This window comes from Sinohyriopsis cumingii, chromosome 8, assembly GCF_028554795.1.
Source record: "Sinohyriopsis cumingii isolate HCF-2022 chromosome 8, ASM2855479v2, whole genome shotgun sequence".
Taxonomy (NCBI): Eukaryota; Metazoa; Mollusca; class Bivalvia; order Unionida; family Unionidae; genus Sinohyriopsis; species Sinohyriopsis cumingii.
Window position 1 is genome coordinate 44,512,249 of NC_142968.1, and position 24,165 is coordinate 44,536,413.

General features: G+C 36.5%; 1 protein-coding gene across 1 annotated transcript; it reads right to left on the reverse strand.

Moving 5' to 3' along the window:
• Positions 1-802: 802 nt before the first annotated feature.
• On the reverse strand, positions 803-24,057 carry LOC149793398 (uncharacterized). The gene is made up of 3 exons (XM_089967380.1): positions 22,108-24,057; positions 11,290-11,367; positions 803-3,566 (listed from the first exon to the last, which is right to left on the reverse strand). The coding sequence occupies exons 1-3, from the start codon at positions 23,507-23,509 to the stop codon at positions 1,222-1,224; spliced, it is 3,825 nt and encodes a 1,274-aa protein (XP_089823506.1). The 5' UTR covers positions 23,510-24,057; the 3' UTR covers positions 803-1,221.
• Between the last annotated feature and the right edge of the window lie 108 nt (positions 24,058-24,165).

Genomic DNA, 24,165 nt, shown 5'->3' on the forward strand with positions numbered 1-24,165 from the left:
GTAAACATAACACCTATTTATATAACTACTTATTACTTCAAGCTTGGAATCATCAAGGGCAGTTTTTAGTAGCAGATGGGAAGAAGTTCCTTATGTTTTACACTTATTCATTTCAATTTCTCACTGACACACAACTTTCATATACATTTTTAAATTACACGTGTATTTTAACAGCAATATCATATCCTGGCATTATATACAGTCCTATACAGACATGATGGAAAACATGTCTAATAACACTGGATTAAGTCCAAGTATTTTTAACCTGAAACCAGAGTTGCAAGCAAAATGTAAAACAAATTCTCACTCAGTTACCAACTCTAAGTTGCAATATAAACTGTACTCTGTAGAAGCCTAATAACTCTGAGCAGTGTATACACATTCAACTTAGAATCGCTGTTTAATACAGACTTTGTATATATCAAGCTGTTTACCCTATTTCAGGGCCAGTGAGTCCATGTTTTGTTTACACAAATATTTACACCTGTAAAGAACCCGTAAATGTCATCAGATCTGTGTTCACCTGAAAAGGAGATCCTCAGCCAAAAATTATGAAGCCAGATTAAAAATCTGGATGTTAAAGGTGGATTGATTGGGCAGAGGGGGGACGACAAACACACACACCCAGCTGAAAATGCTTCTTCAACAAAGAAGGATATATGTTAATATCCAAATTTCTGAATGTATATGGACTAAATATCAGGTAATTTAAATGTATTCAAGCAAAGAAATAAAATGTTAAATATATTGCCCATTAAACGTAGCTTTCAAATCCTTTAATTATATAATTTACAATCAATCAAACCTTCTGTTTTCCCATACACAGTGACACAGTATTTCATCACATGATCCCATCATGTGACATATTTTCATGAATGAAATTTGTAATGGCTGTTCCGGCGACACAACCAAGGCCTTGTCCATGAAAAGGCAGAGCTTTCTTCTATTACTGTAAACAAGGTAATAAAACTCTTCAGTGCCTCATTAGAAATTTATTCATACCAAGAAAATCATGAGGTTTATTGCACTTACATATTCTTTTTCTTGTAATAAACAAAATCCTAACAACCAAAATTTATTAAACAAAGGTTACGCTAAACATGAAGTTTATCTTCTTCTCGCCAATTCCCAACGCCCAAATTCATGTGAGATAGCTATACCAGAAAAAAAGATTTTTTAAACTTTTACAACCAATTCTTTTTAATCATACTGAAATCTGTGTTACCCTTTATCTTCATTTGAATTCTGCTGATGAAATGCTAAATTAAATAAATTTGGCATTTCTTTGTAAACATTGATGTAGACTTGTTCAGAAATCATCTGTGCTCTTTGCATAGCAGCTATTGTCTCTTGAGCACTCGGATTAGCAGCCAATGTGAGTGCCTCAGTACCAAAATGGCCTTGTGCTCCCATAGACAAATCAACAGCCAATGTTCCCATGGTGCCTTCAGAATTCTCTCCAAAGTTCAGAAATTTGGAATACTTTGAGATCCATCCTGACAGAGTACCTAGGGGAAAGTTGAATACTCTTGCAGTGGGGCGAATACCCACAAGCTTAGCACATTTCACAATCTCAATTTTATCCTCATGTGTGATATTCTTAAATTTAAGTGATTTTGCTTTTTCAATTTTTTGTTGTAAGATTGGGAATTTGTCTCTTAATAAGAATTTAAGAGCAGTCACTTCTGATTTTTCCTCATCATCAATATTAAGTGGATATGTTGGTTTGGCAACAGAGTTGGAAGAACTAGCACCAGTTTCTGAAATGTCTTTTGTTTCAGAGTCATTTTGAGAATCATCCATTGAAGTGTTTGTTTCATTTGCAAACTCCCCATCTTCTGCAGTCTCCTGATTTGGCATAAAGTCCAGATGATGTTGATATTTTGATATCCAACCAGACAATGTACCGGTTGCAAGGTCCATCAATTTAGCAATTCTCCTAACTCCTACACATTTTGCATACCTCACAACCTCTAATTTCTCACTTGCCTTCAGAGATTTATACTTGTCAACTCTAGTTTCCACAACCCTCTTAAATATTTTTTCAAACAAGTCATCATTTTCCAATATTCCACCTTGAATTTCTTCCTTAATATCTTCAAAGCATTTATCAACATCAGGTTTGTGCATAGATTCTGCAATTAATCTGTCAACTTCACTGGCCACTTCATCCTCATGATCAGGGGCTTCACGTGGGGGTGGTCTGCCTTCCATGTTATTATCCTTGTATTTACCTGTATCATCTGATATCCCTGACTGGTTTTCTGTCTTTATTTTCTTTTCAAACACATTTACAACATCAGATTTTGATTCATTCAACATGTCTGCATTAGATACCACTGATGGTTTTTTATCTTCATGTGAGTTTGAGTTGCCAGATTTGATAACTGTTGATTCATCATCTGAGTTGTTCAGTGCTACAAATCGACTGAGTAAAAAAGAAGAACCTGCACTTTCTGAGTCTTCTGGTAAATTTCCTTCTCCATCTTCATCCTCAAAGCTGTTCTTACTTTCTGTAGAAGATTCATCATCTTCTCCATAGTATTTTTGTTCTCTTTTCCGAGTTTGCATTTTAGATTCGTAGGGGGTGGTTTCCAAATCTGTGTTGGTCTCAGTAGACAGAGGACATGAAAGATCCAAGGGAAGAGAATTTTTCTCATTTTGCTTCTTATCTTTCTCAGATGCTGCTGTTACAGTATCAGTGGTCTGTCCTGATTTTACCTTATATGGAAACTGCCTCATCCAGCCCGACACAGTTCCAAGTGCAATTCCAAGACAGCGTGACATTTCGCGAACCCCTATCAGTTTTGCATATTTCACTACCTCATGTTTGTCTTCTGCACTCAGACCCTTAAACTTGCGTTCCTTTTCATGTTTAACCCTTTTAACCAAGGCTTCAAATTTCACATTACCAGTCATGCAGTGCTTTTTCTTTTTAAGGGTGTCATCATCTTCATCCTTGAATTCCATTCTTGTCCACATTGAGACCGCAGATTTTGAGACACCAAACAACTGTGCTGCAACACTGACTCCATGAATTCGAGCATATGCTGCAATTCTCTTTTTCTCCAGCACAGAAATTTTGCGATACCGAGTGAATTTGAGATCCATTAACTTGCGCATCATTTCAAGATTATGTCCCATGGCAATCCGTGCAGGAAAATCTATGTGAGGTAACACTTGAAATCTGTTACTGGGAGGTGTGAGGAAGTTACTGGTAGGTATGACTAGGTTATTACCAAGAAATGGATGGGACGATAAAGACATATTCAGCATAGCTGGTGAGAACTTGCTTTCCAGAGAAGGGGAAAACTTTTCAAAATTAATTTCACAAGTACTGCTGTCATTAAGTTTTGTCATGATCCGTCTAGGCGTGGACTGTTTCCGTGACTTTTCTGGTTTAGAAAGAGTAGGACTGAGAGTGCAGGACATATCTGGCTCTTCAGACTGGTCTGCATCTTCCTCGGTTTCTTCCTGGGATTCTTCACTTGATGATTCCTTCATTATTCTCTTTGGCACCTGTTGCTTGCGAGACTTCTTGTTTTTACAGCCATACGTTTCAAGTGCTGTGTTTGAGAAGAAATGCAAAAATTAAATTAATCACCGATGAAGAAGTAAAAGACTGCAAATGCTATATAATAAAAAGGAAGTAAACATAAAATAAACTCCTCTGTATGGGGGTGGGGAATGGGATGTGTATATTCTGGAAGTATGGGAGGACACCTCTCAGGCTGGGTTAACATAGTTAGGAAAATACAATACTCAAATTGGCAATTTGTGTATTAGGATTTAATTTTTGCCCAGATATTTAACTTTTGTAATAATGAGAAGAAAAAAAAAACTGTTGAACAAGTTTATACAAGGATCTCAGATGCTAACTGATGAATAAGAAATTGCAAGCATTTTAAAATCTGGAGGCATCTGGCTAATTCCAAAGCAATGCCTAGACCATTAAAATCTGGAGGAATCTGGCTAAATCCAATGCAATGCCTAGACTGTTTAAATCTGGAGGCATCTGGCTAAATCCAATGCAGTGCCAAGACCATTAAAATCTGGAGGCATCTGGCTAAATCCAATGCAATGCCAAGACTTAAAATCTGGAGGTATCTGGCTAAACCCAATGCAATTCAAAATCATTAAAATCTAGAGGCATATGGCTAAATCCAATGCAATGCCAAGACTGTTAAAATCTAGAAGAATCTGTCTAAATTCAATGCAATGCCAAGACCGTTAAAATCTAGAGGAATCTGGCTAAATCCAATGCAGTGCCAAGGCTGTTAAAATCTAGAGGCATCTGGCTAAATCCATGCAATGCAAAACCATTAAAATCTGGAGGCATCTGGCTAAACCCAATGCAATGCCAAGACTGTTAAAATACAATTTCCATGAACAGCTTTGCAGAAATGTTTCTTGTTTTTCTTGTGTTCAGCCAATATGGTACTTTCATGGCCTTCTTAGAATTAGTATGCAAACATGAAGGCAATGGACTCCCTGCCAAGCCAATGCCTAAAATGAAAAACTTTTACTAAAAAATGCAGAACCAGAAAATAACTTTTCTCATTAGCAATTTGCTGCTGATTTCTAGATTAAGTTTTACTAGGAAATATTTGTTGATTGTCTCTCTTTATACAATTATACAACGAAACTATTACTAAAAGAATAAACTCACTTTTTATTCTTCCTGCTATTATTTGGCGAGAAAGTAACAAACTTTAACACTCAGCCTAATTTAAATACATCTCTTCCTTGATAACTCGAGCACAACAGGGTCCACAAACATAGACCACACTATAAGCAAGGCGTGGGTTACTGAGGGACCTCCACAAATTGAGAAGAAAAAAATCGCTTTAACATCGAGAAAACCCTTTGGTGGGGGAGGCAGCATTAGGGAACTGGGTTGTTTATTGACTGAATCCTCATTTTACAATCACGTCGATAATAACTATTAATAACGTGCTTTTTCTATTGAAGTTATTTGTTATTCTGTTTAAATAACATTTGTTTTCAAAATGTCCAACATATGCGAGATAGTTCCAACTGGTTTCAACAAATATCACATGTATGTGAAAAAATCTGTGTATTATGTCACTGCTTTTTGTTTTCTTGATGAGTCTGGTTCCCATTGTGGTGTTAATATTATCCTGCCAAATCAGGAGTCCCCAGTGCAGGGAAGTAGACTAAATGTCGATACACCACCAAACAAGATTCCTTTTATTTCTCAAAAACACACAACATTTATTTCGTGAGACAATTGTCAACGTTGAAACTCAATTTTTGTATAATTCAATTAGTACAATACTGATGTCGTGAATTAATTAATTGGAATTAATAATGAAACATCTTATCATCCTTGAGGATATCCCTAAGTGCCAGTTCAAGAATTCTCTGAAACTTGCTTGCCCACAATGGTCTGTATCTGTGAAATAAAGGTCTTTATTTTATGAAGTATTTGTTTCACTTGACTGAATTGTTATGTTTGATCACAGGTATGAAAGAGTTGGTTAATTTAAGGTAGTTATGTTATATACACCATAACATTTATAAGTGTTCGATTGATCAAATGAAGTGAGTTCACCCAATATATGACTGGGGCTGCTAGATTTTAAGTTTGTAGGATTTTTGTGCCTTTAATTTTTCTTTTATTCCACCTCCATTATTTGATCCAAAAGACATAATTAACGTGATAATACAAAGGTGGCTAGCTTTTAATTCAGTGCAACAATACAACAAATACTTCCAGAAGTCAGTTATCAAAACATGGTTGGCACTTAATAAGGTTCTCAGAGAAATGCTTGCAGACATAGCTGTTACGGTAGATTTACTCATTTTACATTTAATTACAAGATAACACATTGCATTTATGACAATTACACTTAAAAGAAACTAAAAGATAAAACTAAAACACAAAATTCAATTGACAAAAAGAAATGATTCAATATTTATTTATTAATGTACTGCCTCCACTCGGAGTGAGTGACATTTCCATTGATCAAAATTTCCTTACGTTTCACTAATTGCTGTGTGCTAGGAATGCTGTTTGGAAAGAAAATGTAAAAAATTGTATGACCTATTTTTAAATTTGATATTTCATAGTGTTGATTAAAATTTCCAGGTCCTATCGACCGTTTTTTTTTAATGATAAAACAAGAGATACATCTAAGTTTATGTTACCAATTTTAATTGCGATTTTCTTCAAGTTCAACAAATAGGGATCAATTTTTGGGGGTATTTTCTGGTTTAAAAAATGGGATCCATGCCTGACCCCACATTATAAGCGGGTTCGGTTGTTATCAGGGTGCAAGTTACTGAGGGAATGGTGTAGTTTAACACTGAACTTTATCAAAAATATGTTAGCAATGCAGCAAATGTAATCTTTAGTGTTGGTGGACACAGAGATGAAGTGATTGCTTTGTTTAACGTTGACCCTAATCAAGGGTTTGAATGGACATATGGACAATGAGACAAGCATGGATACCAAAGTGATTGCTTTGTTTAACAATGATCCTAATCTAGGGTTTGAATGGACATACAGACAATGAGAAAAGTCTGGATGGCAAAGTTACAGCTATGTTTAACATCAACTCTAATCTTGGGTTTGAATGGACATAGGGATGATATGACATGTATGGTTTGCAAAGTGATTTTACTGTTAGCTTTCATCAAGGCAGGCTTAACATAACTGGCATTTTTAACAGTGAATCCACTTGCCACTAGCAAATCAAGATTTCAACCACCACAAAACTATAAACTAGTCAATTTCCAGTCGATAAACGGCTGACAATGAAATTGTTGCCACTGAGAAAAATTAATATGTCTCTCTTTTCTACCAGTGTGGGTTTGAAAATAAAATATTATAAATTAACCAAATCAACTTCATTTATTCACATCAACACTCTTGCAGAGCAAAGTCAACATTTCTAAGAAGAAAACAGCCCATGGCAGTGTGGCTTAACTTATTGCAAAACTTTGTTTTGTCTTTTTGATGCAGTGCTCTTGATGATGCATCTAGGTTGCTGTCTGCTGTAGTGATGAAGAAACTGAATTAAATGCAAAAGTTAGTGCAGGTCAATGAAGCATGAAATACTGGTCACAGTAACTTATATCTGAGATGTGTAATACTGCTCATGATGTAATTAAATAATTCTGCTGGTAATATTGTCTCTGAAACTAAGTTCAATGTATGGGTTAATGCAAGCCATTGGAGAGTAAAATAATGGATGCTATGACCTAATTTAAGTGAAGACTAACACTCTTCATGAACTTATGTCACTCTACAAGCAATAATGTCTGAAAAATGGCATAAACAGATCCTATCCAAGAGAAAATGAGCTTGCAAATCAATGAGCCATGAAATATAGGTCAGTGACAATGTTTTCAATGACAACTATAGTTATCCGCATTAAACATTTTCATATCAGATCATGTGACTATAAAAGCAACAGTGATTGAGAAAATGACCAGAATACAAACTCTAACCTTAAGGTTGATACTAAATACATGTACACAGACATGATCACTCCATAATCCAAAAGTGCTTTACAATTAGGCAACAAATATAGTCTTTGACCTTTGGCTAAAATCTTAATCCATATCACCACATGTAATTAATTTGAGAATCAATCATCAGATGCTTCCCAAAATTCCATATATAATTACACATTAAAAAATTGTAAATTACTGCCAAGTGATGGCCTGAAAAGAGATTAACATCTGAGAAATATTTCAGCTTTTAACACAAGAATGAGGTAAAAATATTTTTTTTGATAATAACAAAATCAATATCATATACAATTTATACCATGCTTCAACCCAAAAGATTTAAAATGCTTGTTGCCTGGACAAGTGAATATCCACACAGGCTAGCAAAATCCCAATGCAGATTACAAGCTGGGAAGTGTTGTTGTTGTTATAGGGTTTAACGCCATTTTTTCAGCACAAGATAGGCTATACATGGTGGCCAGTATAAATAGTGAAGGAAGAACCAGGGAAAACCCCGGAAAGAACCACCAACCCATGAGAAGCTACTGGCAAGCTTTCTCACATACCCATAGCTGCCAACCCCCGACTACAAAAATACTGACTGCTTATGACAAAAATACTGATTGTCAGGTAGAAATACTGATTTTTATAATTTTACTGCATATATAACTATTTACAACATCTACAACTGTCACTAAAGTAGGACAGTAAGTTACTTAATTATTTGATGTCAAAGATACACGTGTTGCTCTCTTGCACCTTCTGAGCAAGTCATCAGACACAGCAGGGCTTGAAATTAGCAGTAGTCCACTAGCCCAAGGTTAGCAAATTTCCTGTTGGACTAGTAATGTTATTAGTCCAATGGGCTAGGAAGTTTCTGTTATCAATAGTCAGCGTTTGTTTAAGCCATTCCCTAATAAAGACTTGACTTAGCAGATGTTCTGTTGAATCAAAGCAGTGGCCGTTGTAAACACAGTCATAAAATATTAGCATGAGAAGATGAAGTCAATTTTTGCCTTGGAAAGGTGCGTTGCTATAACAAGAATCCATCCGATTTTGTGCATTTCACTTAACAGCGCAAATTATGGTCCTGTCATTAACAACAGAAGTTTGGTAATTGAGCCTAATTAATCTAATAATGAATTAAATGTTAAAAAATGACATGATATTACACTTTATTCACTAGACCACAGTAACAAACTACAAAGCGGTATACCACACAAAAGAACGCGGAAAAAACTTTTCAAAGAAATGAGTTTGCACGTTTCTGTTTAAAGGTCTTTTTCTTTGCTCACTACCTAAACACTCCAACAGTCACAAACAGGAAACTACATATTTTACATTTCCATCGAAATAATTATAAGAATTAGATCAATTTATTACGATTACATTATTGACACATCCTTTCCATACAACTACTTTTTCTATGATGATAAGAATAGTTTTTATAGTTGTCCCTTACAAGAGTGAAAAAATAATTGAATACATGTGGAGATATCCATGCAGAATGCTGTACATTTGTTGAGAATTAAAATCTCTGAGCATGGGCATCTAAGATTTGAAAAGTTTCCGCCTTATTATTAATTTCAACAACACACTGATTTTCAATTAATTAGGAACAATTACCAAACTTACGACTTATGATACCGTAATTGGAGCTGTTAAATACAACGTGCCGAGTGTCAGATGGCTTCGTTTGTTGGGAACACACCCTTTCCAAGCTGAGACTAACACTATCTTCTGATGCTAATATTTTATAACAGTGTTTACAATAGCCACTGCTTTGATCATGCAGAACATCCGCTGAAGTTAAGTCTTTGTTAGGGAGAGTCCATTTAATTGTGGGAGGGGGCAAAGACACATGTTTTGAAACGTGTTTCTTGCTGACTTTCTTATATAAAGGACACTATGCCATTCCTTTTCTTGCTTTAAATAATTCGCATCAGCTATACTATAACATCTCATATTTCAGAACAATACACAATTCCCTCCTTATAAGACAGGCAAAATGTGGTATTTGATACAAGGTGTTCAACCACCATAAAAAAAGTCAAAAGTTGAATGAGAATGATGAATAATTCTCATGAAAAGTGTAATGGAAAATTTCAGAAGAAATGGACAAAAGACGGAATGGCTGAATTATGACGAGGAAAGGAACGTCATGTAGTGTAACTGGTGTATGCAATTTGCAAAAACAAACACACAGAAAACATACAGTTTTGTTGTGGGTTGTTCGAACTTTAAAACTGAATCGGTAAACATACATGAAACTGTGTGACGTTGTTTTGTGAACAGGACTACGGTAGTAAAGATTTGGCAGGACTAGTAACTTTCTCAACATACTAGTCCTTCTGGCTACACAGAAATTTGTGATAAATTCGAGCCCTGCACAGGATGGTTTATTTGAGTCTTTTCCACATCTTGTCTTTTCAATCATTGTTGATTCCATTGTACCATCTTTCATGGATTATCTGAATTGTGTGCGATTCTTTTTTATTGCACTAAAAATCCTCTCACAATCAGCATTAGAGTGTGGTAAAGAAATAAGTCCTAACATAAAATAACTCAGACAATTGTCTCCACATGAACTCTTCATCTTTGACATCAGAATCCACAGTCCATCAACACTATCACAGGAGAGTATTGTTTCAGTCAGGGAGCTGATCTGATGGCATGAGGCAAACTGCTCTAAACTTGTTCTAAGCATCAGAAGATTCGCTATCTTTTTTCAGCAGTAACATGGAAAATTTCTTGAGAAAGAACCTGATGTCTGCAAAAGAGACCCCTAAGCTTGAGCTAATTTTTGCAACTCCTTTATGAGATGGTTTCATAAATTTAAAGATGACAGAATACCTGCCCTTCCAGTTCTGCTTTCTTTTCTTTGCTGGAGAAAATTCTGACTCTTCTGCTTTTCTTTTCGACACACCATCAAGATGAGATAAAGTGACAGCAGCAGACACTCTGCTCAATCCAATTGGCGGCTGGTGGTAAAATTTGGCATGGCAGCCTCGATTTCAAATGGACCAATTGTATTTTATACATGTAACACATTTACTATAATAAAGGAACTGAGTCCCGTTCAAAACAGAAGATTGCATGGAATTTTTTTTAACAATATTTTTAATCGAAAAAATGTATTTTAAATAAAAAAAACATACACCCATATTCAGGTCCAAAATACAGGACAAATATGGAAAAAATGGGACAGTTGGCAGCAATGCATGATACGTAACATTGCCACATTGGCCAAAACATGCTGGGAAGGATGAAATCTTGTACTACCTGTTAGGTATTTCCCATCTCTGTACCCTCTTTAAATGCTATAGATGAAAGCAATAAAGTGACCCATATTAAAAGTGAGGGAACCTGATATTAACCTATGTTCTAACAAGTCTGTGTCACAAAACAACAAGGTATTTATGTAAAATCACAAAACAAACTTTCCTCATAAGTCACGAACAAAATTAGGTGAATCAAATTAAGACTCATGAATACTACAATTAATAATGGGATTCATGGCGACATCAACACTAAAACAGAGGCAGTGTTATAATGGGGGCATTTATAGTGGTGGATAAGTGAACATGGATATTTCCAAAATTTTAGATAGTGTGCTTGTAAATATCTTATCCAAGGTTTCTGACCAAACACCCCTACAGGTGAACCAAGAAACCAGCTCATTTAAGTCATCGAGTCTGGCATTCGATTAATTATCCAGATTTTGAGTTGATTCATTTTACATGTTGGCATTGTGGATCTTGTATTGTAGCACACGCGCACACACAACATAACATAAATGCAGTTACGTACCTTTTCCCTCCTCACCAGAGTCGGCTCCTGGCTTGATCCACTTGTCATCGACCTCTTCATATCCTTCCACATGCATCTCTGAAAAGAAATCATTCTCTATGACATGGAAAAGAAAATATGAAGTAAACTGTACGATTATCTATCATTCTCACCTTCCTAAAACATGCATCAGTCCTAACTGCAGAAATTTTATGCAATAATTTAAATAAATATATAATATACGGTACACACTTTTACCACAATAATTATGGTACTTAATTTATTTCACATCATTTTAGTTATATGTTAATCAGAACAAGTTAAAATGTGATTTCACATGATTCAATAATACATTCATGTTTTAATGTACTATTATGATGACATCCCTCAATATAATGCTCATTCACTTATAACATGGGCAACATCCATGAAGTGTTATAACGAGGGGCATTGTATTGTCTGGTTTTCAATATATGTGTGTATGTGCATGTATGTGTGTATATGTATTCATGGCACCATGATATCAATTTTCAATTACCATCTATACTCACTAATAAGTCCAAATGCAAACTGCACATATTTGCAGGCACATAATGTACTGGCAGATCTTGGCCTGTGCAGTTTCCTACAACTACTGTTGCAGTGCTCAAATTTCTTTTTTAAAGATGAGCTACTAGTCATAGCAGGGTATAGTTTCCTTTGTTATCATCGATTATCATCAATGAAAATCTTGAGATATATTATAGAAAAACTTACATATTTATGCCTTGAAAAATGCTATGTGACAGTTTAATATCCAAAATATGAAAAATAATAATGATGCCAAGCAGTGTCGAACATAAAACTATTTCCACGTATTCTGCATTTTTGGGTAATTTTCATGTTTGAAAAATGTTTCATTTTGCTTTTGGGAATTTGCCTTTTTCCAGATATTTCATGCCATAAAGTTAAAAACTGTTGCTATTTGTGACCAGATCACATATGTGCAAAACTGAAATGACAGAAATGTCTGCATACACATAAATATAATTCAGACATTTAGCGTGCTCAAACTGATATAGATCTCATTCATTTGACATGTTACTAGTTTCACAAGATACATCTGAATGCAGAAAATTTAATCTCTTGACAGAGATGCCAGAAAAAATTTACAGTTGCAATGTGATTAACACTGAGATCTCTGACCCAACAGAAACTCTAATGTTGACAGAAATACCAGATAAATTGACATGTATACATATGATGTGATTAACATTGAGATCTCCGATGTAACAGAAACTCTAATCTTGACAGAAATACCAGATAAATTGACAGGTATACATATGATGTGATTAACATTGAGATCTCTGATGTAACAGAAACTCTAATCTTGACAGAAATAGCAGATAAATTGACAGGTATACATATGATGTGATTAACATTGAGATCTCTGATGTAACAGAAACTCTAATCTTGACAGAAATACCAGATAAATTGACAGGTATACATATGATGTGATTAACATTGAGATCTCTGATGTAACAGAAACTCTAATCTTGACAGAAATACCAGATAAATTGACAGGTATACATATGATGTGATTAACATTGAGATCTCTGATGTAACAGAAACTCTAATCTTGACAGAAATACCAGATACATTAAAAGGTATACATTTGATGTGATTAACATTGAGATCTCTGATGTAACAGAAACTCTAATCTCGATGGAAATGACCAATATAATGACTGGTATACATGGAATGTAATTAACATCAAGATCTCTGACATAACAGAAACTCTAATATTGACAGTGATGACAGATAAAATTACCAGCCTAACTAGAGTGTGATTAATACTGAGAACTGATGGAAACAGATTCAAGGTTATGTTCTGCTGACCTTTTGATTAATCAATCAAATTAAAGCCTGCACAATTATGAAAGTGATGAACACCATTCAGAACTTGTTTCTAATGACAACTCTTCTAACACAATATGTAAAATTATACTTGATTTGTTACTTAATCTAAATGGACCTAGTATTCCACAGGTCTCAAGAAAATGGACTTTTATCAATGTCTGTCGGATCTACTTAAAATTAGCTGGATATAACAGTGCAATGATTTTATTTTCTGCATGGAAAAAAGAAACATGCTGCTTAACCACAGGGAAAGACAGGAGTGTCACAGTGTATTGACCTATTACTTTGGCAATAACGATTTTGGGAATACTGACACAAAACCTGTAATTTTTTATTTCTATTTTTCATAAATCTGTGCACATTACATTAAAATTTAATTGTCCAACATGAGCTTTTAGCTGTCTAGGCACAAGTATTCTAATCTTTGTTGTTGCTGTTGTTGGGTTTAATGCCATTTTTCAGCAGATGATAGGCTACGCATGTCAGCCAGTATTAATGGTGGAGGAAGAACCCTGGAAAACCCAGGGAAGAACCAACGACCCGCGAGAAGCTTCTGGCAAGCTTTCTCACATACCCACATGGGCCAAATCCTAGACTCGAACCCACACATACAGAGGTGAGATGGCAGTGATCCATAACGGAGAGTGCTTTAGACCACCCAGGGCCCCTATTCTAATCTTGTGGAGTCTATGTTTCACATAATAAACTAACAACCTGACGTTGAATTTGAACAGTAGGATTTACCTAAATGGCACCTCATGATTGGTGTTGGCATGAACAAAATGTCAAATGAAGAATCCTTGATCATCAGAAGGGACTTCTCTTCTTTTGTATAACGTGGAAAATGTATCTTCAAGGACTTTTCAAAAGCCTCCAAAACTTCAAGGATTATTTTGTGTTATGAAATCTGTACCTTCTCTTAGTCTGTTAACTACCAGTGTTGTGTATTATTTAGTTTGATCCACCATTTATTTTTTATTATTGCATTAAAGGTGTATAACAAAAAGTCTTAGTTGAAAAGTGATATATTTTAATTTTAATTCTTTGCATTGCAGGGATAATTAAATCCCGCCGCCCAATGTCCCGGATGACTCATTTTCTAAGTCAACGAATACAATTTTCCAAGTTAATAGTCACAGACATTTTTTTTTAAAAGTTGGGCAAGTCCATATTTTTGTGCTTTAATCACTTTTACCTATATTCATCTGGCAAGTCTTGCCCTCGGGGTGCAATGAATGCTCAGTTGTACCCATTTTATGCATAAATTTTTTCATGCATGTTACTTATTTGCCCATTTACTGCTGAGTGTTAACAAGGGTTAAGTTTAAGGAATTCTTTAAACCGAGAGGTTCAAATGAACATTTCAGCAAATGAAACACAGCCTGAGGACTTAATCCAAACTGGCTAAGTGCTGGTCATGGTGACAGATATGTACACATATTTTTCAAATCTAGCAGTTAAAAAATATATACATGAAGTTGCCAAATGTGTAATATCAACCAATAATTTGGAATTTTTTAATATTCTTTTCATAAATAATTATTTGTACATTATTTCATTTGTTATTTCTATGGAATAAAGTACATTCATCTTATCAACTCTAGGCAAGTGATTATAATTTGGGACAAGTGAAGTTTCTAAAACCACTTGTCCTAGACTAATGGTAAACTCAAGGAGTTTTTGGCAAAATTCAGCAAGTTCAAGGACTTTCAAAGTTAAAGGTGGCAGGGTACAATTTTGTAAATTGGCCCCTGGCAAATTTCTTAACTTAAGGCTATGGTGTGACTTTTTCAGCTATTAGTGTTTACTATTTAAAGATAGGGATATATTTGTGAACTGGGTGTTTTGGGCTTGTCTTCTTCTTGATGTGTGTTGTGATTTGTATTTTTAACGTAGCTTTAACAATTTTTCAGTCATATCGCTACAATGTCTGCAATGTGGCAGTTTATAGTGATGTCTATCAATGGGGCATCATGCCGCAGACATGTAGCATGATGTCCCACCCAGTCACATTATCCTGACACTGGGCAGACCAGTCCTAACACTAACCTCTTAATGCTGAGCACCAAGCGAGGCAGCTGTTAGTACCATTTTTGTAAGTCTTTGGTATGACTCGGCCGGGGATCGAACCCATGACCTCCCACACCCGAGGCGGATGGTCTAACCACTAGGCCACCGGAGCAGTCGTGTTCTCTTGAAATCAATGTCAGACATGTATACCTTCCAGTTACTCTGCAATATGTTGATAATGAAATACCAATAGTTGGCTAGGAAGAAGAGCTGGCCTCCCATAGCAGTAAATATGTTGGTTTGGGGCAAGTAGAATATCTCAAAAATGGCTTGGATGACAACTATCTTCAGTTGCATCAGCCTGTTTAGTAGACACTTTTGCAGAATTGTCATCTAGGAAAAGGGCTTGTGTTTGCACTGTGAACATCACATGGTGTCAAAAATGACATTCAGACATGAAAATTGCAGGTAGAAATTTTGCGGTTGGGGTGCATAAACTTCTTCTGCTATGAACTGCTATTGACTTCCTTGTCAAGTGGATAATATTCTTATGCTTTGTTTTAATATAGGTATCCAGAAATATGGACCTTTTTGACCTCACTTGTGTATTTGATTTTTTATGATTTTTTTATACTGGGTCACTGCGGCATTACATTTGTACATAAAAACTGGCCCCTGCCCCCTAAAACCAATGTTTCTTAATTTTCAGTTTTCAAGACAACTCCTCAAATTTATGACTTTTCAAGATGTACAAACATTGTTTCTGATGTAAAAGTAAAAATTACATTTCTCCAAGAATTCTAACTCAATAATTAATGTTAGGGATTAACTTCCACTACTTCTTGAATCCAGACCTCCATGGGAGAAAAAAGAAATGAACTTTTCCCCAACTATCTATCATTCAGACTTTGAAAATAGCAGCTAGGGGAAGAAACTCTTCTAAGACACAATTATAATTACCTCCCACTGCCACTTTAAGGTAACTACACATATTCTGGATGCTATCCAGTTCAAACTTATGCAAAACATCATTGAATATGCTTGCATTTGTGCAGAGGTGTGTGAGGGATTAATCACAATGTGATGAGGAGTGTATTCTCAGAAAAACATAATTGTGACAAAAATTTACTCACTTTTTTAAACAGATTACCTGATAACATTAACGTACGCAGAATTGGTAAATGACATAGCAGATGAATGAGCCTTGAACACAGCTAATTGGAGGGGATATATACTGAGCCCTTGTCTGAAGGATAAAACTTTTCTCCTAATGAAAGGCAGCAACATTCAATGTTCACATGTGACACCTACTTAATTGCAATAAGAAAACAATGACATTTTTTTACCTGGAACAAATTATGGGTGAATCCTACAAAATATATAAACACATGGAGAGGAAGTGATATTATCAGGGCCTGAGCATCAACAACTGATGTTGTTGTTGTTGTAGGGTTTAACGCCATTTTTCAGCACATGATAGGCTATATGGCGGCCAGTATTAATGGTGGAGGAAGAACCCGGAAAAACCCGGAAAGAACCACCAACCCACAAGAAGCTACCGGCAAGCTTTCTCACATATCCACATTATCTGAATCCGAGACTCGAACTCACGCAGACAGAGGTGAGATGGCAGTGATCCATAACGGAGAGCGCTTTAGACCACTCGGCCACTCGGGGCCCCTCAACAACTGAACCAACCATATTTAGTTCCCTAAGACTGACTATGCATGCAAACTGAATGCTTCACTGATATATCAGATCATAAGATTGCATTTGAAAGCTTGTGTTACAAAGACCATCAAATCTTATGAGGTTTCCCTAGTTTCTTTAAATATCACAAAAAGCTGAGAAAAGATGCCAAGGCATGTGGACATATCATGCCTCCCAGCTTTTACTGGAATGAAGAGACACTGGGCTTCAGAGATGTTTTATTAAATAGTACCAGAGAGTGTAGACCAGACCTAGCAGAGCTGCCTCTCTTGAAGTAGTGGTCAAGGACAAAAAGCATATACCTTCTGCTTGCCCGTAGATGACACTCTGTTCTTAGCTACAAAACTTGTTTGCATCATATGGACAACATAAATGTCTGATCAAACTGGCAATAGTTTGGGTCAACCAAATGACCCAAGATTTGTCCATCTGAAAGGTGTATCGGTAAAAATTTGCAGGTTGGGCCTCTTATCTTCTAATTATTCTCAGGATAAGAACAGTTGGAGGAAGGTGTAGCCACAAAACTTGTCCTAAATGACTGAGAGAGTGCTCACAGCCCAGGCCTCTGTGGTTCCACCTCATTAAAAAGAGAACTTCCACTGGATGCCAAAAATTGTGCAACTTGACGAAAGATTGACAGGTGAAGGGATCACTCAGTATAAAGAGTCTGGTCCATCCTCAGCAACAAATTGTGCAGTACGTTAAGCCTGTTCTGAACATGTCTTGTCTGGAACATAACCTTATGCTAGGGGCACCAGTGCAGAAAGTTGAGACCAGAATACAGAGCTGGCTCCTCATGTTTATAAGGCAGGTCATCACTACAATCTTGATTAAAAATCTGATCTCCACTTTTTGATGTAGGATAATGGAGATCTGATTTTAATTAGATTATAATCACCAGAAAGTTGTCAGACATTATAAAGGTTACCCTCCTACAAAGATGATCCTTCCATGCATGAAAGGAGCCAATTATGACATTCATTCTCAGACGATTTATCTAAAGGACCATCTCCTTTGGCCCCCAACTGTCATTAACCTCAGTGAAGTGAGGCAGCAAATGTGACAACCATCCACGTGAACTTGTATCTGTGCAAACCATAATCTCTTCCTGGTTCCCACCCCCCCCCCCCAACTCCATGAGAGAAAAGGCTGCTCATGTCCTGAAATAAAACCGAAATTACTGTATGTTTCTAAAGGATGTCATCCAGATATGCTGCAGCAGCTGCTGACAAGATCGAACAAAGTAACGTTGTCTTTGTGAAAACCCACGTTCTCAGGCTGAATAAATAACAGAAGTGCACAAAACTGGCATGCGGTTCCTTGAAATGCAGAGTGAAAAAATTTGTGTAAAGCTGGATGGATATTGATATGAAAGCTTGCATTAGTCAAATCAAGACAATCACAAATTCATTCCTCTCTATGGAACCACTTGCTTTATCTATCTGTAACCTCAGCACAGCTACATATATGTTTAGCCAGTTCAGGAATATAACTTGCTGGAGCTTTCCACTGGCCTTCTCCACCAGTAACAGAACCACACATAATTCTGCTATGAACTATCTCTACCATATGCAAGGAAAGCAAAGAGCATATGTCCTCCTGTGTAAAACCATTGCCTACTCTGGATCCATTGAACCTCAGTCATGAAAGGGGAGGATGAAAGGGGCGAATGCTGGATAATGAAATCTGAAGCCCATCTGAAACAACCTGAATCACCCATTCATTTTGCAGGAAAAAACGTTGACCAAATTCTACCAAAAAAGAAGCCTTGTGTCTATGGGCAGGTTGTCAGCAGGTAGAAAGTCCATCCTTTAGTAGGCTGCCTATATTTTGACTGGAGGATAAATTACAGTCGCCTAGCAAGATTCTGCCTTTTCTCATTCTGCTTACAATCCTCTTTCCATTGGGACTGATGCGGATGAAAAACCAAAGGAAGGGGCATTGCGTCCAAGAACAAAATGAACACAGAGCCGGCTATGCATCTTATGTCAAGACAAGTGGAGAAGTTGTCTCATCTCAGTAAGTCATGGCTACACAACACTGGCCACAAAGTGGCGTGCAGACCTGGTGATGCTGCAAGCTGACTCAGAATCATGTTCATTAAAACAAATTGGCCTGTTAAAAACTTTACTTACAGTAGTGACCAAGTCTTCACCATGTTTTTACAAGTCTGGATGTTGCGTGAAAGAAAGGACACTCAATTATATAAAACTGTAGGGTGGATCACTTCCATGGTATTTTTTATCCAAGCTCAGGACCTTAACCATGTATGAGTGCATACTGTACCAGCAGGAGGAAAAGTTGGCAGAAAACTCCAAATAGCAACCCCAGGATGTCCTAGAGTCCCAGATTTTGTCCATGAGACGAATGGAGGATGCCTTAATCATGGAAAGATGGGTCTTCATCCTCATCATCTGCATCTCCAAGGCCTTTACCTTATAGGCCTAACCAAGCCAGTGATGGGGGTTGTTGTTGTTGTTATGGGGTTTAACGCCATTTTTCAGCACAAGATAGGCTATACATGGCGGCCGGTATTAATGGTGGAGGAAGAACCAGAGAAAACCCCGGAAAGAACCACCGACCCACGAGAAGCTACCGGCAAGCTTTCTCACATATCCACATTGGCTGAGCCCGAGACTCGAACCCACGCAGACAGAGGTGAGATGGCAGTGATCCATGACGGAGAACGCTTTAGACCACTCGGCCACTTGGGGCCCCTCCAGTGATGGGGGGACAACTAGCCATTGACTAAATGGAGTAAATTTCCTCAGTCAGGCAATTAAAATTAAACTCTTGTAGCCCTATCAAGGGTGAGCTATTTAGGTTTTCTCTGCGATCAGTGAAGGAAGGAGGCTGTATTGTCCTCCCCCCATGTACATCATAAAAAAGCCTAATGGAAGAAGTAGCATTATTCTTGGGCATGATGTGTTATGTGCCCAATGTAAAATGAACTGGCAGATCAGTAAGAAACGTTTTGTCAATGGAATGGTTGGATAAGTGGACAGCTATGCAGACAGACTAAACAACTGGGTCCTCACAAAATTTCATATCCAATGAAATAGCTGGCTGGTTTGAGACATGACTCATCAAAATGACTGATCTTGGGTTGCAATCCATTAAGAATGACTGGTTGGAATGGTTTCTTCGAAACTGGGATATCGGTGGATTGTACTAATAACTGAAATTACTTGATATAAAAGCCAGTGAGATCAGATCTATACCCCATGTACCCAGACTTACTGGCACTCTGACCCTGCCGAATCTTAGTAACCTCTCTTATCATGTCCAAGTCTGTATTAGAAATATGACAAAATAAGTCAGGAGACAAAATCTCCCAGTGGTAACAACTGTTTCATCATTTCCTGAACAAGTCTAATCTGAAATGAAAGAAATGTCTCTAGTGGGGTATAGCACAGATGCATCCACTGTACTCTGCTTTCTGCTTCTAGCTGATCTGTTACAGTTCCAAATTGTAACTACAAAAATCTTGGTATGGAATTGGTGGTGGTGGTGGTGGTGGTGCCTTGTGGTATCAACCACTAAGCTGGCTATTTATGCAGCCTTTTTATGTAGACTAAAAGCACTGCTGTCCATAGATTTAGACTTAGCTTCTCTCTCTCTCTCTCTCTCTCTCTCTGCCCTTCAGATTCTTATGCAAGATGATGGTGCACATCCCCTCTGGCCGTACTGTACAGACAAATGCATGGCAATGAGTAAGTATATGTTTAATACAGGCAATGTTTATCATGTGTATCCTGAGAACTTGAATTCTTAAACTTCACGCCTTTAATTGCCAATGTATATTTGAAATGACAATGAAAAAATTACAATAACCCAAAAGTGCAAACTACTGTATATGCTTGCTTACAAAGTCATGTCAAACTGCAAACAATGAAAACCATGATCTGCAATAGTATAATGCATCTAATGATCAGGATCTATGGTCATTGTTCCATTACTCATAACTGCACAGACAGATCTGCCAGCATGTTATGCAATAGCAAATCTGGGTCTGTGCGGTCCACAGTTAGGCATGCCTTAAAAGTGAGTAGATACATTATATCAATAAAAGCACGGAAGTAAAGCACGTGTAAAAATAAAAACAGGGTTTGAAACATAAACATAAGAAAGAATGAATATCAACTATACTAAATACAAAGATAAGGTCACAGACAACATAAAAAAAGTAGCAAATAGTGCAAAAATTGCCTGTGAAATAACAAAAATAAAGTTTTTACCAATACTGGAGGCAACCTTAAATATCAATAAGATACCAACATACAGGCAGAAACTTGGAAATGATGATGAAATCTGATGGAAATGAGGCACCAATTATGCAATGTTGATTATATATCATAGTGAAAGCTTAAAATGAAAAATGTCTGGTATATGGGCACCCACCTAATAGTAGTAAGAGGGAGATAATTATAATGGTGTATAGAAAGAGCCACTTTCATAATCTATATGATGTAGAGATGAAAATGATATACTTTTTCATATTTTCAGGGGATATGGATCTGATAGGTAACAAAAGTAAATCCTTAACCTTAACATGTATTTGATGGAGAAAACAAATTTTAAGACATAAAGTTTGCTCTGTAGATGCTAAATTCATTTCTAATTATGTGATTAGTAACATGGATTTGATCTATTTACCTCTTTCTGGTTCTGCCTTCTTGCTATAAATTCTTTCATTCATTACCTATCTTCATATTATATTCAAATCCTAAGTGTAAATGTAGAAATTTATGTTTAAATATAGAAATTTATGACAGTAGTGCAATCTAATTAAAATCAGATCTCCACTGTCCTGGGTGAAGATCTGATAGCAACAGCTTAGAGGTCATGTTCTGGTGACCTTTGAGTTAGTCAATGGAAATGCAGCTTTCAGAAACTTAAAAGTGAATCAAATCAATAGGCACACATTGATGATCTTCAGCTATACTGCTCAGTCTCCCAAACACATATATATATAAGGCTTTATCTGATTGGCTGATAAAATTAAGTGATTATGTAAATAACACAGGTCTCTAGAACATGGCCCCAAAGCAGCTGCTGTCAGATCTTCACACAGGACAGTGGAGATCTTACCTTAATCAGATTGGAAAGTTGTGTATCTAAAACAAATTTCTATCAATAAGAACATAACAAAAAAGTGTGTACATCTGCATTCATTGAAAAATAAGTATATATGCTTATTATCTGAATTTTACTGTATACCTGATGGTTTATTCTCCTTAGTAGGCAGTGCCTCAGAGGTAGCCTGTGCACTGGGACTGGTGTCATCAGATGACTCATCTTCTTCCTCCAGTTCATCTGTGTCATCTACCTGTGGATGAAGGTGACCTTTCCTAAAGAAGTGGGAGTAGACCTCAGATCCATTTCCAACTTCATCAACAATATCTTCCCTCCCTCTGGCATGACCTTCATTCTCAATATGATCCTTACCTTTTGTATCATCATCAATGTCACCTTCACCATCATCTTCATTATCCCCTTCATATTCCATGTGACCATCTTCAAGGTGACCTCTATCCTGATCATCACATTCAAGGTGATTATTAATATTCCTATGGCATCTATTTTCCAAATGACCTTTGACTTTAATATAATCTTCATCCTTAATATTAGTCTCATTTTTGTTTTGATGTTCATCTTCAGTGTGACCTTCATTGCTCATGTTACCTTTCTCTACAGTGGATGCTTCAATCTCACTTTTAACCTCTGCGTGTCCATCAACTTTAATATGAACCTTATCAATCTGTGTGTAATTATCTGCAGAGTTCTGAACATCCCCTGCTGGTCTGGCCGACAAATTAAATTCTATCCCAGCTACTGATTCAACAAAGTCCATTTTGGTTCTTTTTGACAAAGGATCCGATATCTTAAATGAGCCATCAAAAACTGAGAGCTTCCTTTTCAGTGTATCATTGGCAGTAAATTCTGGTTCCAGTCCATGAGCATTCACACTGAAATCTCCACCAGTATTCTCAGTGAAATCTGGCTTCCACTCTTGTTTCATAGATGGAAAATCAATCAAATTTGTGTGAGAAACTTGTGTCTCCCTCCGTGTGGGATAAGCAATGTGAGATTGTAAATAGGACGCAGATCCACAAAATTCAGATCCTTCTCCAAACTGAGAGTTCAATAATCCTTCAGATCTTTGGATATTATTTGCATCATTTTCCATTTTGATGTCATGAGACCAATTTGTTCCAAAATTAGTAGGCAGTGTTGAATGTAAAAATCCTGTGTTTTGATACTGCAACTGGGTTTCATATCCATAAGTATTTTCTGGTTTGGCACTAGGGTATGAGCTTTCATATCCCTGATTCATGGGCCAAGACCAATCTTGTCTCATCTGTGTCATTTGAGGCACTGATCTCTCCATGTTTAGCTGTGATCCTAATCCCACAGGTCGAGACATGATAAGATCCATGTCTGGAAGCTTAGGAAATGGTGGAAATGATGCTGAGGACATTGTTGATGGAAATGGTGTTGCCATCTCATAATTAGGAACATTGATGTCATCTGGATATCTTTCACTTGGAAAGTTATTGTGTCCCTGCATCATATTAGCCGGGTTTTGGAAGTCATTATATGGTGAAAAAGGGTTGTTCATTTCCGACTATTTATTTCAACATACAGATCACTCTGATATGTACAAATTCTTTTAAACTGTCATTTTGGATTGCATCAAATGTAAACAGAAACAATTATAATTTGCAGTGTGGGTTCTTGGGATTCTTCGTATCGAAAAAGGTCGTTACAATGTTTTGCCAAGTTAGATGTCCAAATTCTCAGGACACAAAATTCTTTACGAATATTTTGTGAAATCATACTTCTGACAGGGAATAAAACAGTGTCAATGAATAAGTCATATTCATCCCAGCAAAATACATGTCATTTTTCAAATGTCTAAATCATGATTGGTCTGTTTCTAAAGTAATTCCTGAAGAACAGTGCTCAGGATTATCTGCTGAACATATTTGTTAAATTGAATTTTATATTTTAGATGTGTCTTCTTGATACCATGTCATGTGTGGTAAAATACTCAGCCTTTAAAGAAATTTGCTATGTTTTCCATTTTGATTCTACACCAAGGACAATTCTAAAAATGGTCCCAAAAACCACCATCCTTCAATAGGACTGTGTCTTCTGTCACTCTATACCCTGTAAAAGAAATTAAAAAAATATTCATGTGAATTACAAAATGTTTAACATTAAAAACAGATAACATTCTCTATGCATTATTGAATTTATCTGATCCAAGAACAA